At 31.3% G+C, this 14530-nt stretch overlaps 1 protein-coding gene across 7 annotated transcripts; it reads right to left on the reverse strand.

Annotated features, from left to right (window-relative positions):
• Window positions 1-344: 344 nt before the first annotated feature.
• On the reverse strand, window positions 345-11312 carry LOC143251909 (serine/threonine-protein kinase PAK 2-like). Of its 7 annotated transcripts, XM_076503260.1 has the most exons (6): window positions 11220-11312; window positions 10946-11132; window positions 9951-10043; window positions 7362-7558; window positions 6315-6422; window positions 345-594 (listed from the first exon to the last, which is right to left on the reverse strand). In XM_076503260.1, the coding sequence occupies exons 4-6, from the start codon at window positions 7533-7535 to the stop codon at window positions 394-396; spliced, it is 483 nt and encodes a 160-aa protein (XP_076359375.1). In that variant the 5' UTR covers window positions 7536-7558; window positions 9951-10043; window positions 10946-11132; window positions 11220-11312; the 3' UTR covers window positions 345-393. The 7 variants fall into 7 exon arrangements, 5 of the variants coding, with proteins under 5 accessions (XP_076359375.1, XP_076359376.1, XP_076359377.1 ...); XR_013028706.1 differs by lacking the exon at window positions 11220-11312 and having other exon boundaries at window positions 6315-6418; window positions 10946-11196; XR_013028705.1 differs by lacking the exons at window positions 345-594; window positions 11220-11312 and adding an exon at window positions 3342-4303 and having other exon boundaries at window positions 6315-6418; window positions 10946-11196.
• Window positions 11313-14530: the final 3218 nt, after the last annotated feature.

Raw genomic sequence — 14530 nt, forward strand, 5'->3', positions numbered from 1 at the left:
ACAACTCTTCCTTGTACTTACTTTTTAATTAGTGTAGGACACTTGAGTCCATTTGATTTGAGATGTCTTTCATTCTGAAATACTTTTAACATAGGATAATCAAGGACATTTTTTATTTATAAAAGTATAAAAACTAATTCTTGAAGTCTCTTAATATCTGGATATTTCTTGTTCTTAATTGAGGTGAGAAAGCTTTTTAATTTCTAATGATTATTATTTTCCCCATATCTTCTTTTTTGTATATATCATATGTGAGTAGCACGATTTCAAAGAGAAGTATGCCCACAATTAGTAAAATTACAGCGGACATGAAAAATATAATAAACTTAGCGGTTTGCGGTAAGTATATTATGGAATTTGATTTATTCTGTGTTAAATAAATTGAAGCTAACACTACTGAAATATCACAAACACAAAGTTGATAAACATTTCGAGTGGTAGCGATTTTTCCATCTGCTGAGAGCAGACCAAAATTATACGAGGAATTCGGAAAAACACAACAGCTCCATTTGCTCTAGAACTTGTTTTATAATCTCTTTGATAGTTTTCTGTGGAACTGGTTTCTAAGGTTTTACTCCTAGCCACATGACGTGTCTACAATGTCAGATAGATAATTGTTGTTATGAGAAAATAATTTTTGCACTTTTGTATTTTAGTGTTTTGATAAAAGTTAAGAAAAACGACCTTTATATTCCAGATAAATATAAAAGAATATATATTATTTTAAACCATGTTTCGCGTTTGCGCCTTCTTTGGCGTTAAAATACGTAATTTATTGATATTAAAATATTCGTTAAATTATAAAACTGTTATGTTCTCTTTTTCGAGTCTTCCGTGACGTGTTTAACAATGTATAAAACATTATTATAGTATAGTTATAATACACATTACGTAGCCATACAAACACGTCACATATATTACTTGAATTAATATACAATAAAGATTATCGGTTTCTTTTGACGATTCGTTAATTGAGACTAAAATAGATACAAAATCTCTTACACCAAATGCCGCATCGTTGATATTTGTTTTTAAGGATTCCAAATTGAACGTCGAAGCTAACAAATCGCGTTCATTTTACTCTTATTTTAAAATAGTTTAGTACATAGTTCAGTCCCGGTTGTTAGCTTATAATTTCATAGACTTATCGATGAGGCATTCTAAATAATCCAAAAATAAAGGCAATTTTAATAAAATAATAAAAAGTATGTTATGAGCGAAATTAGAGGTAATAAACATTTTTCTTTGGACTGAAACGTCAGTATTTGGTATGTAAGTGTTTGTCTCTCTTAAAATAAAAATGAGAATTTGTTTGTTCCGAAAATGTACCTGCACCTACCATCTAAATGCGCATGCGTACAAACCAATGTGAGTATACTTTATTATTATTTTGTACAGCAATGTGCTGTTGTTGTTAAGTTAAGCACAAAGCTACACAATGGGCTATCTGTGCTCTGCCCACCACGGGTATGGAAACCCGCCTTTTAGCGTTGTAAGTCCGCAGACATACCGCTGAGCCACTGGGGGGCAGCTATGTGCTAAAAACCTTTACTGTTGCTCCACATTGATTGATTTAGTGTTTTATGGCACAAAGCAGGTAGGCTATCTGTTGCTCTACAACCTAACGTTGGATATTTTAAAAACTTTTATTTGTATATTTCTTGCTATTTTTATGTACAGTAAAATTTAACAATAACTAAACTAAAGTGAAAATGTACCCAAGTTAGTGTTAATTTATTTCTTTATCGAATATAGGCGTACTTAGTAAAGGCCTGATTTGTGTTAAGCCTTTGTGAACTTTCATAAAGTTCATAAATGTGAACTTTGTGAATCTTTGTGAACCTGACGATGACCGAAGAAGGTCGAAACGTTGTTCGCTCTTCTATGTAAAATATTTTCTCAACCCAAACGAGCCGTTTTTGCATATATAAAGTTTCACTTTGTAGAAAGGAAAAGAAGTTCTAAGAATCGTTCACGTGTTTTTCTATACTTTTTTGTGTTTTTTTCAAATCGCTTCAAAATATTCTTACTTAGATCAAACCATTGTTTCACTTACCACAGTTAATATTTATTATGATGTTTAGTGACGAAACTTTTCACCTTTTTCTTCACTAAAGGCACAGAGATTTTCAGGAAAATAGTTAATATCCAAGTGTAAGAAATGAACTTTGAAACTTATATTACAATTCGTCTCTTTTTATTTATCGAGCATATAATCGTTATTTGGGTCCTTGTTCTTTCCTAAACAATTTATTCATCTCAAATCAATTTCTTAATGTGAGACCAAACAAAATCCCTTCTTTTAGTTCTACTTCAGAAAAAGCTGAAAACTGCTCATAGAGGTAGATACATGAAACAGTCACCAACTTTGTTTTAGGCCTTTACAACCCACTCCATCAAGCCCAGTTTTATGTGAACTGGAGATAATAATACTTTCATTGTGTCAACCAAACTTTCATGTTCAATATTTTCGATCCAAGTATAAACTGACTCTGCATTACCATTGCTTCTATATCCAGTGCTGTTATGTTCTGCTGTCCCATTCACATAACAAACGTGGAAACTTTGTGCAACTGGATTGTTGACCCAACAATATACAAAGGACTTTTACGTCTCCACAAAGTGGCCAATCATATTCTTTGTATTTAACCTTATTATGAATACATTCAAGGTTTTCTAACCTTTCCTTTATGTGAACCGAATATGTAATAGGAACAGATGTATATTTGTCATCCTTTTGAAGAACAACAAATTTTGGACTTCTTATGGAGGAATTAAAGAACAATTCCTTGGTTCATAAGCTATAGCTCATAGTATTGGGATAAATTAAACAATATTGTTACAGTGAACCTCCTCAGAAAAGATATGGTATTAATGGTTTCTTATGGTACGACTGGTACAACAAAATTTTTTGACACCAAATTCAGATGAAACTGTACCAGTTGAGTAGATGCAGGTACATAATGTTTTAGAGCAATGGGTTTATAGCAGATTGAAGAGAAGAAATTTCCATTTTATTACGAGTGTTGAAGCCTTCCAGTGTTATATACAAACTACTTCCCTTAAAATCTCAATACCTTAAGAGAAAATTAGTATTGGAATGATTACATCCAAACATCAAAGAAATGAAGATGGGGTATCAGGGAAAGTAGAACATCAGCATGATGGCTGATTACTGCTGGTCATTGAAACAATAAGCTACAGATGCAATACATAAGTCTGTTCATTTTTATTTTCACACAAAGCTCCAAGAGGGCTATCTGTGCTATCCATCCCTGATCTAGCAGTGAAAGACTGAAGGGAATACTGCTAGTCATCACCTCCCACTGTCAAATTTCAGGCCACTCTTTTACCAAAGTGGGACTGACCATACCATTAAAATGCCCCCACAGATGAAATGGCAATCATGCTTAGAGGGACAAGGATTGAAATCCACAACCCAAAGATTGCAAGTTCAGCACTCTAATGACCTGGCCATGTCAAGACTCTCAGTATATCACTAATCATCTGGCCATGTCAAGCCTCCCAGTATATCACTATAACACTTAGATTTGATAAAAGAATTAGGATAAATGAGGATGCATGTTTGTCTCACATCAGTGATCTTCCATTTTCTTCACTTTGTTCATATTTTTGTTAGCAAACATAATAATAAAAATGTTCATTGTGGTAAACAAAATAATAATACAGCTTAAGACTATAATAACAAATATTTATTAAAGCAGTTTCACCTTGTTAATGATATAACATCTTATCAAAACATTAAATGTTTATTTCCTTTTGTGGGTTTATTGAATACCCAATACATTATTACTCTTTGGGAAAACTGACAAACACAGTCTGTTAACTTTCTTGTTCTAGAGCGATGCTGGCTGTCATAAACAACTTCATGTAACACATTTCAACATATATTTGGGGATATTTCATTTTTACTGTATTAATAACATTTTAGGGCCTGGCATGGCCTAGCGCGTAAGGCGTGCGACTCGTAATCCGAGGGTAGCGGGTTCGAGTCTGCGTAGCGCCAAACATGCTCGCCCTCCCAGCCGTGGAGGCGTTATAATGTGACAGTCAATCCCACCATTCGTTGGTAAAAGAGTAGCTCAAGAGTTGGCGGTGGGTGGTGATGACCAGCTGCCTTCCCTCTAGTCTTACACTGCTAAATTAGGGACGGCTAGCACAGATAGCCCTCGAGTAGCTTTGTGCGAAATTCCAAACTTCCAATAACATTTTACTGCATCTCTGGTTGACATTCTAAAAGATCGTAAAGATTACACCCATCTGCCAGTTCAATGAAAGGATGCTGTGTGAAAAAAAATAATAAAAAACATCTGTTTAATAAAAGTAATTATTCTACATCATACACATTATGTTAAATTAGTCTCTGTAAACAGTACTGTGTAAAAATGTTAGGACAAGGGAATACTCTGTCATTCTTTCCATTTTATGAGTCCAAGTTTGAAATATTTCATTCAAAATGTGTGTTGTATGTCAGGCAGAAGAAAGGTGAAAGATACTTATCTCACCACACAGCACCTACTATGAAGCAGGGGAGAGGCAGTGTGATAGTATGGGGGGGGGTGTTTATGATGAGATGACAGGAGATATTTATGTTCTACTAAATATAGAGATTAATATACCTGAGGTTTCACCTTCCATTATTCTTTTCATGGAGCCTGAAATCTAATTTTTAACTTTATTCTAACACTTTTGTATAGTACTGTAATATAAGTTTCATATTTTTAAAGAGTATGTCATTCCAAAGACATGCTGACAACTGAAGATTAAGTAATTCCACGTATTAAACTAAAACCCTCTAACAATATGATTTTATAAACACGGTCAAATCAAGTGTTCTCTAAATTATATTCTTCTAGAAGAATATATAACAATTGACATTTAACAATCCTCTGTAAGAAGATATCTTACAGTTTACAATTTGTACTGATTAAAATGTTATATATACTTTACCATAAAAACATAAGAAACAGAAAATTACAAAAAGATAAAAACAGAAAATTCATTACACATTACCAGTCCTACATGAGTCTATCTATAACTTCAAGAATTACCAGCTTTTTGTAATATAAAACACTATATAATAAAACTTGATCAACTCACAGCAGGTATCAAAATCACATAAACAACAAAAACAAAAATTATAAGATACATGTAATTGTTTCTCAAACCATTAATGAAATGTTATTCTCCATTAATTATGAGAAAAATTAAACTTTTTCATCACCAGGTTCAAAATGTTTGTTTTCCATTACAAGTTACAACACTAATAATGATAACATCTACCTTTATAATGTATATGTTTTTGTTTGTAGATTTATTTTTCTCAAACATCTAAGAAAATATTCAAAACCATGGTATGATGTTGTATATTTATCATACTATAATTTGTATAGATTTGTATCAATGGTTTTTCTTTATCAAGATTCACATAACCTTCTGACATGACTCTTATTACAATTTTTGTTAATACATGACACTGCAGGTATGTTATTTCTTTCTCTTTCTGAACTTGGAAGATTTCATCATGTGACATGATGGATTTATTGGTAACGTTCTGGTATAACTTCCTCCTCAAGAGTTACATGATACATTTCATTCCTAGCACCATCAACTGACAATTGGTTTTTGATACAGATGTGAAATCCCTCACAATATACTTATTTTATAAATATTAGATATTTGAGATTATGAAACTACAAACTGTTATAATGGCTAATGCAAAAATTTGTGGAAACAACAAACAGACAAGTAACTCTTACTTGGGGAAAACAAAGTGTACTTTATTAAATATATAATATAATGGTTATTAGAATTCTTATAGAATGGAACAGTTGTTTTCTATAACTAGTGTACAATGTACACCATGTTTATGTATGAATAAGGACAAGGGTAAATACAAACAATGTCACAATATTTTGTCATTAAATATAAATAGAGAACAAGCTCTTAGATAAACCATACAAAATATTGTAAAAATCAGGTGTGTTTTTTAATGAATAATAAACACATTAAAATTCAAAGTATCTGAATATAAGATCCAACAACATTTTGAGTTTTATAATCTCAAAAATTATATCACAGGAATATTGTTATGAAGTACAACCACTTTTACCAGTTAGAGATCAACTGAAGTGAAGGTGAATGGATGGACTTAAATATAATAACAAGTTTTACAAAGTAAAAATATTCACCTTAAAGTTGGTCAGTTTAACAGCAGTAAAACTTGATATTGTGTGGATTTATGGATATTACAAAATAAACAAATATGAAACTAAGAGTAATTTATACCATACCTTTAAGAGTTCAGAGGCAGTGTATCTTTTAGTTACGTCCACTTCTAAACATTTATTCAAAAAATCTTGAAAAACTGGAGACAGGTTGTCTTTATTTTCAATTTCTGGCTTCCCATTTGTTAGTATTAAGTTATATATATGAAAAGAAATTATGGTTATAAAAATATTTAAGTATACATAATGAAAAATTATAACCAATACTGTTAGTTACATTAGCATTACAGAGATAGAATATACCTTACTTATAAAACACAAAAATACTATCTGCTTCATGGACTATTACAGAATCGTCATTACTTGACAACCATGACATCACCATGTACAACTTTTTGGATAATTCCTCCCTAATAATATTTAAATAGCTCCAAAAGTATATCACCATGGGTGAATTACCTAAATTGTTACTGTTTCATTATAGTGGCTTAAGAAGATGATAGTAATACTATGGCCAAAAACATTAAAAGTTAACAAGTTACAAAACATTAATATGTACATTCAATAATTACATGTTTGTTACTGTAAACATTCTTGTCATAATATTTATTGTTGTTATATTCATTTTATTCAATACAACTATATGTATGAATAATGTGCAAAGCCATCTTTTAGTCTTTATTACATCTATTCCGTGTAGTTGGTGAAAGACACTCTGTACAAAACAGTTGTGTTTTATAGTACAAAAGTGTAGCTTTTAAGAATTTGGGTATTGTGAAACAATGGTAACTTGGTAATTAACTTTATTAGAGAAGCATTTGTGTTGAACAAAAGCAAACCATTAATCCACCCAAGTCATTAAGACCTAGAAAATGTTCATGAAAAACTAATTTCATTCATTGAAAGACTCTCTTAAATGTACAAAAACAAACTTTAATATTGTCATTATACCAAAGTCTTTAATTTTCCATCTAAATTTAGTTCTTTTATAACTTCTAAAACCTAAACAAACAATGTAAAAAGAAGAAAAATGGGAGACATCCATATAAGGAGAAAATTTAAATTCAATCTACTCTTATTCCTTGGCTGTAAGCACTGGTTACTAACACTTACCATGTCAGAATTTTCATCATAATAAGGAGGTTGACCATCAATCATTTCAATGGCTGTAATGCCCAGTGACCAAATGTCAACCTCCAGTCCATACATTTTCCCTATTATTACTTCTGGAGCCATCCATTGACAAGTGCCAACCACTGATATTCGTTTATTTCGTTCAGGGGACATTTTGGCACATAATCCAAAATCAGCTGTGTGATGGAGAAAACCAAAAATAATGTTTTCATGTGAGAGCAAATGAAAACAGAATTAAGTTGTACAGAGCTTCTAATCAGCCTTACAAAATCAACTTAAGGTGTATTAATAATTGTTACAGGTTTGTAGTCACTTCATCAGGCTGAACTCAGCTACGAAATGTTCAACATTTCTAAAACTAGTTAACCTTATCCTGCCAGGTATAATATATCATTTTTTATGAGGGCACAATTATTTTTGTTTAGATTTACAACAAAATAAAATTATTTTGTCATTTGTTTCAGATAAATTAATAAAAAATATTCAATTGGTTAACTATAATTTCAATTTATTCTGGTCCTATTGATAATATTGATTGTAAAATAGAAATAATTAAACATCCAAATATACAAATGGAACTTGTCAACATACAAATCTGCTTAGTTCCAGAACAAATAGTTTGAAATAAAATATTTATTTTAGAAATTAGTAGTGTTAAAAAATGTAAAATATAATTAAATAACAAAAATCATGAGTTAAACATGGAAAATTAACAAAATATTTAAAACCAACTGGCTTAAAACTGGTTATAAAAACAAGTGTTGGTGTTGTTTTCACATTGTTCTCAGTTTCTCCATTGTGGCTTAGAATCAAAAGTGTGTGAGAAACAGTATTTCAAATCTATCTTTTGTATCCTACAAATCAGAGCCAAACAAGCTTTTCATTCAATATTAGAACTCATCAGTTTGGTTAGATGGTGAGACACAAAAGTTTCTATGAAACACTATTTATACATGTGGTATAAAACATTAAATATTTCAATATAAATGGTGTAAATACTGAAATATTGTACAAGTTAAAAGTTATTATAAAACAAGTTAACTGTAGATGTATTTCATTGTTTATATTCCTCTTAACTTGTCTATTGTGGTTCAAAATTACAGGTGTATAAAAGTTAAAACAAAATGGTTTTCTTACATACCTGTAATTTTTCAATCACAACAGACAAATTAAGAAATATATAGAAAAGTAAACACATCTGTAGTTGATTTGTTTTATAATAATGAAAACTTTAAATATTAAATTTCAGACAGACAGGTTTTAAAAAACAATTTTGTATTTTTTGTTTGCTGTTTGTATATTACTGGCTTATAGTACTATGAGACAAATGTTACTTTCCATTAATATATACATATAATTTATAATAAGGTCTTCACATAAGACTGCTTTTTGATAAATAAACTATCAGATTAATATTTGTTTCCAACTGACAAATAGTAACTTAAACTCTTGTTTTAATGAAACTAATGTGTTGTTTGAAAGTCAAGTAATCTATGATAAAAAGTGTTAGAAACAAGTTAAAGTACTTAGAACTACACATGTTCACAAAGTCATTATATGTCTAAAAACTGACCTAGTTTTATACTGCAGTCCTTTCCAAGTAAAATGTTACCACTTTTAATGTCTCTGTGAATTATGTTATTAATATGTAGAAATTCTATACCTTTGAGAACCTACATGAAATATGAATTTGTTTTAAATATAAATACATTAAGATATCAGTATAATTTTAGTGTGTTTGTTGTATTCAATACTGTATATATAATGATATTTTGATACAACAATACAAACATGAAGTACAACAAAAAAAATATTAAAGCTTGTTTATATTAATAACTACCAGAAGTACCTGGCTTTGATCAGGTTAATTTATTACTTGTTTTATTATCTGCTGTCAAGAGTAAAGTGTGGGATTTACAGGTTGAGACAAACAACTTTGGTAACTTTAAACCTAAATCATTTCTGAATTAAAGTATTTTATATATTTCATTTATACTTTCAGTACGTGGACTAACAACAGTATTACACTATACTTTTGTTACTAAGGAACATGACATAAAATGAGTGGTTGTAAAGCATTATTATCAAGACACATTATTTAACCTATATGTGTTTTTGTATAAATGAAAGTACACAACTGTGTTCAGATTATTAGGTTGATATATTATATTGTGACAGAGGCAGACTGGCCAATGTGCCATTGTACTTTGGCCTCCTCAAATAAAGTGCAAAGGTCATATATAACTCTGTGCTGGTGGGATGGTATAGGTCCTAACCAGTAATGAAACAGCACAGCCCCTAAACAGGGCCTAGTCCACCTCTGCTACATGTCTATGTCATTGTGATTGTTTTGAATCTATTTTAGTGTAAAGGTATAGCCTATATATGTTTCTTATTAAGCAACATGGCATAACAGTCATTGTCCTTTCTCAGGAAATGAATGTTTATGAATGTATCCTATGTTTTGACAAGGAACTACAATAATTATTGAAAACATTTAAATAAATTACAATGATCAGATCTCTGCTATAATAAAAACCTATACTGACAATAATCAATATGACTTACTTCTTTACAAACCACTGATATTTTATTTTCACAGAGACAAGTTTTGTTGACAATGTCAGTCAAACAGCCACCTTCCATATATTCCATTATTACCTAAACATACATTTTATTATTTATTAAAATTATACATAATAATGAGACAAAATCATATATCAAATAAAAATAGAAAAGTTTTACAAACAATTGTTCATGAGGTGGGAACTAAAGTAACAACAGTTCATAAACATTCTTTAATATTTAGATTTTTATTATCTAGAAAGATGTGTGGTTCATAGAAAATATTACAAATTCAATTTCAAGAGTGTTAATAAAGAGTGATTACTTTTCAACTTCTTTCGTAGTTTTATCTATTTACAATTTTTATTTTTTACCACAAAATATTTTTATATTTTTTTAAATGTACATTGTTTTATATGTTAGTTACTAATGATGTTATCTTATATCCAACATTTATAAACAAAACAATTCAGATTGTATTTTGTGTGAGAAACTTCTAAGTTAATATTTATTGTATTTCACACAAAGTTTACAGTTTTGCAAATAATGCTACATTTAATACAATAATTTCTACAACCACATATAAACTACGTGAACCAAACATACATAGAAGATGGATAAATCAACGTAATAAATTACAGAGTGCTACTGATATATATTGTGTTCATGAGAGATAGTATACTACTAGGAACACTGTAAGGAAGTACAAGTTATTTCAAAATCATATATATGGAATCAGTTAAAAATTATTGTGTCTGAAACAAATATGGCTCCAATCTACAGTCTCTTATAAGAGATCTTTCAAGTATTATTTATAATCAGAATTTAAAAAAAAAATCACACCTAGAAGAGTAATATGTAAAAAAATATTCTTAAATGTGAAGAATTGCTTGAAATAAACATATTTAACTAAATAAAGACAGAACCTTAACCTACTCTCTATAAGAGGTAATATTAAAAATAAAAGAGAACTAATATGTAACACTAACAACACTTACCCAGAGCTCATCACCAACAAGATAACTGTCCACGTACTTCACTATATTAGGATGTTTCTTTTCTTGAAGTACTGATAATTCGCTAATTAGAAGTTCTTTTTTTACTTGTTGGTTTAAATTTATCTGTTTAACAGCAACTTTCACACCAGTCGCTTTATCAATGGCTGTATAAATTGTTCCTGAAGCACTGAAACGGTAGAACAAAATATCATAAGATCTGTAATGTGCTAGAACATGAACATATTACACCATGCTACTAATAAAATTATTCTACCTTTTAAAATAATAATAGATTATCAGATGTTTCTAATCTTATATTTTTATAAGGTTAAAAACTGTATGCTTAGTTTATCATACTGTAATTACAAAATTATCGACAATTTAATGTTTGTTATTATATGAACGCGATTCTAATATACTGATAAAATATAAATGATTTAATGCATAACAATATTAATTGCACTACAGATTATGTGGATAATTAAACCTTGTATGTGATCATGTGTACTTTAAACGTTGTCATGACAATAATGTCGTTCTATACTGTACAATTATTTAGTTTCAATTTTTCAACACTTTATGAAGTATGCAACTATTTTTGCTGTGACTAAAATAGTTATTTTTGAATACAAACTTTTGTTGATGTAAAATGAAACAGTTGCATTTGTGTCAGGTGAATCAGACTGACCACTTGCAACTGTACGTTTTTAGTTTACATAATAGACCAGTAAAGGGTAAGATGTCTTAATATTGAACGTTTCTATATTTTATAATTTAAATCATATTTTCGGTACATCAGGAATATCATTCTATAGATTGGTTAAAAAGCATTTATATTTTCCTTCTGTATCCCACATACTGTGATAATATAATGAAAGTTATATTCGCTCCTCTACGTAAAAATTTTTCTCAACCCAAACGAGCCGTTTTTTGTTTTGTTTGTTTGTTTGTTTTGAATTTCGCACAAAGCTACTCGAGGGCTATCTGTGCTAGCCGTCCCTAATTTAGCAGTGTGAGACTAGAGGGAAGGCAGCTAGTCATCACCACCCACCGCCAACTCTTGGGCTACTCTTTTACCAACGAATAGTGGGATTGACCGTCACATTATAACGCCCCCACGGCTGAAAGGGCGAGCATGTTTGGCGTGACCGGGATGCGAGCCGTTTTTACATAAATATAATGAAAGTTGTACTCTTCTATACTGAAAATGTATTACCAATAGGTACGTTCCTCCTTTCACACAAATAACTGGTTTTATTCAGTGCTGCCCCCTATATGCGTCTCTAAAGTACATTATAATGCGAATCTTTCCACCATTGAGAATTTCACACATCATCGTTATGCATGAGACTTCCTCTGTCAAACTCTACCAGACTAACACTTGGAGTTTTGTCTAAAATTGGAAGCATCAGTTTATATGAGTATGAAATAGGTACAAATTTCTTTTGTACATTCGATAGGTGGATGGACCAGCGCTAGGGTCAAAAAGAAACATCCAAAGGATGCACCTGGAGACAAGAGAGTCAGATCCGAAGAACTGGTGTGATATACCGTATACTATTTACCCATCTGAGAAAGGTATAATATCAAATCCCTCAGCAGTGAAACTGAACAGAACCAACGCAGGTGTACTAATATCTTTGGAATAAGATACTTCTAGAGAGAGCAGAAGGGAAGGAACTGTGACAATGCCAAGTACCTTCACCGTGACCCTCGACACGGATGGAATATAATCGAGGAAGGCAGACAAACATTTGTAACAAGTGTGTCAAGATTTATGTTCATTGGTTCCACTCTAATCCAAAATCCGACCACCGACAACTGATATTTATCTACATGTGGGTATAATGAGGGATCCCAATTCAAGGAATGAACCACAATTTGACGTCTTACTCCTCTTGTTTTTGTATGATTTAATGTGGAGGATTTCATGTCGTCTACACCAGCACAACACGACAACCACAATCTACACTGAATGGATTTTATTATATCATTAAGGATGTTGCCCTTACAGTACTTACACAAGCAATATAGAACTGGAGAGTATTAACGGTCCACAGACTCCACTAAAACAGAAAGAGTATTAAACCTCATAGAGAGTCTGGAGACACGAAAACACTTGAAACAGTGCAATGGGTGACCACTAAACCCTATTTTAAAAACAGACCATACCGATTTATTTAATACAAAGGATAGCAAGAATGGGTAGATATCTCTTTCTTCTTTATACATGTAGTCCATAAGTGGTATAGTCCAGTACGAGTATATTTATAAAGAAATTCTACCTTCAGAAAAACCTTCAAATGATCTTGTTAAATACCCCTTCAATACCGATAGCCCAAGAGTTGGCGGTGGGTGGTGATGACTAGCTGCCTTCCCTCTAGTCTTACACTGCTAAATTAGGGACGGCTAGCACAGATAGCCCTCGAGTAACTTTCTGCGAAATTCCAAAAACCAAACTGGTATTTTTTTCTTCTACACAAGGAAAAAGTGAAATACTGTAAAAGTACGAAGTATTATGAAGAAAGTATAAAAACATTTTATTTCAGTGGCCACTATATGACATTTAATTAACCCTTGTTTTAATATTTAGTTTCGATCATGACGCCTGCTTTTTAATAGTATTTGGAACATAAAGAATTTGTGACGTAAAATTTACAAAATGATCAATTTAATGTCATACATTCACTCAGTTGAAAAGTTTTTAAAACAAATCAAGGTACAACAGCAGTTTTTTTCAAAGAAAATCAACATATGGTCTTAGAAAAACAAGCTGATTAAGAGATACAGCTAAAGTAAAACAATACCTTATAATTAATTAGTGCTATGTTTTTATCTGTTACATTTATTTCTTCTGAATCCTTTCGTAAAATCATAAGCGATTCTACTTTGGGATTCGACTTCTAAAATACTCATATACAGAACCTCAAGTTCTAATAAGAACACTTACCACACTCAATTTATCATATTTTATCATAAATTTAAATACAATAAAAATCTGCTGAGATACTTACCCATGGCCGATTTCTGATACTTTTCTATATTTCATATTGGGATCTCCCTAAGAAACAATACTACTTAACTTTATCATGATTTCTTTGTCTGTCAGTTTTTCATCCAATCCAACAAGTGAGCAGTTTTCAGTTCCTATTTTTTAATAAATTATCTATACTGGTAGAGACACTTAGTTATTAATTTTGTAACAATGAAATAATAATTCAAAGCCAATGATGTATTCACAGAGCAACTGTGAACCCAATGTTCTGACACCAGTGAAATAATCAATGTTTTTGTTTTGGAATTTCGCACAATACTACTCGAGGGCTATCTGTGCTAGCCGTCCTTAATTTAGCAGTGTAAGACTAGAGGGAAAGCAGCTAGTCATCACCACCCACCGCCAACTCTTGGGCTACTCTTTTACCAACGAAAAGTGGGATTGACCGTCACATTATAACGCCCCCACGGCTGGGAGGGCAAGCATGTTTTGGCGCGACTCGGGCGCGAACCCGCGACCCTCAGATTACGAAGCGCACGCCTTAACGCGCTAGGCCATGCCAGGCCCACCTTAGGTAACTAAAGCGAATG

Source organism: Tachypleus tridentatus, chromosome 6 (genome assembly GCF_004210375.1).
Source record: "Tachypleus tridentatus isolate NWPU-2018 chromosome 6, ASM421037v1, whole genome shotgun sequence".
Taxonomy (NCBI): Eukaryota; Metazoa; Arthropoda; class Merostomata; order Xiphosura; family Limulidae; genus Tachypleus; species Tachypleus tridentatus.

Bases quoted from the DNA above. Each gene is read 5' to 3' on its own strand.
- LOC143251909 (XM_076503260.1), bottom strand. From the start codon at position 7,535: ATGTCCCCTGAACGAAATAAACGAATATCAGTGGTTGGCACTTGTCAA. The intron at 6,423-7,361 runs GTAAGTGTTAGT...ACAAATGGGAAG, and splicing joins ATGATGAAAATTCTGACATG to CCAGAAATTGAAAATAAAGA. The intron at 595-6,314 runs GTATGGTATAAA...CTGACATTGTAG, and splicing joins CTGCCTCTGAACTCTTAAAG to ACACGTCATGTGGCTAGGAG.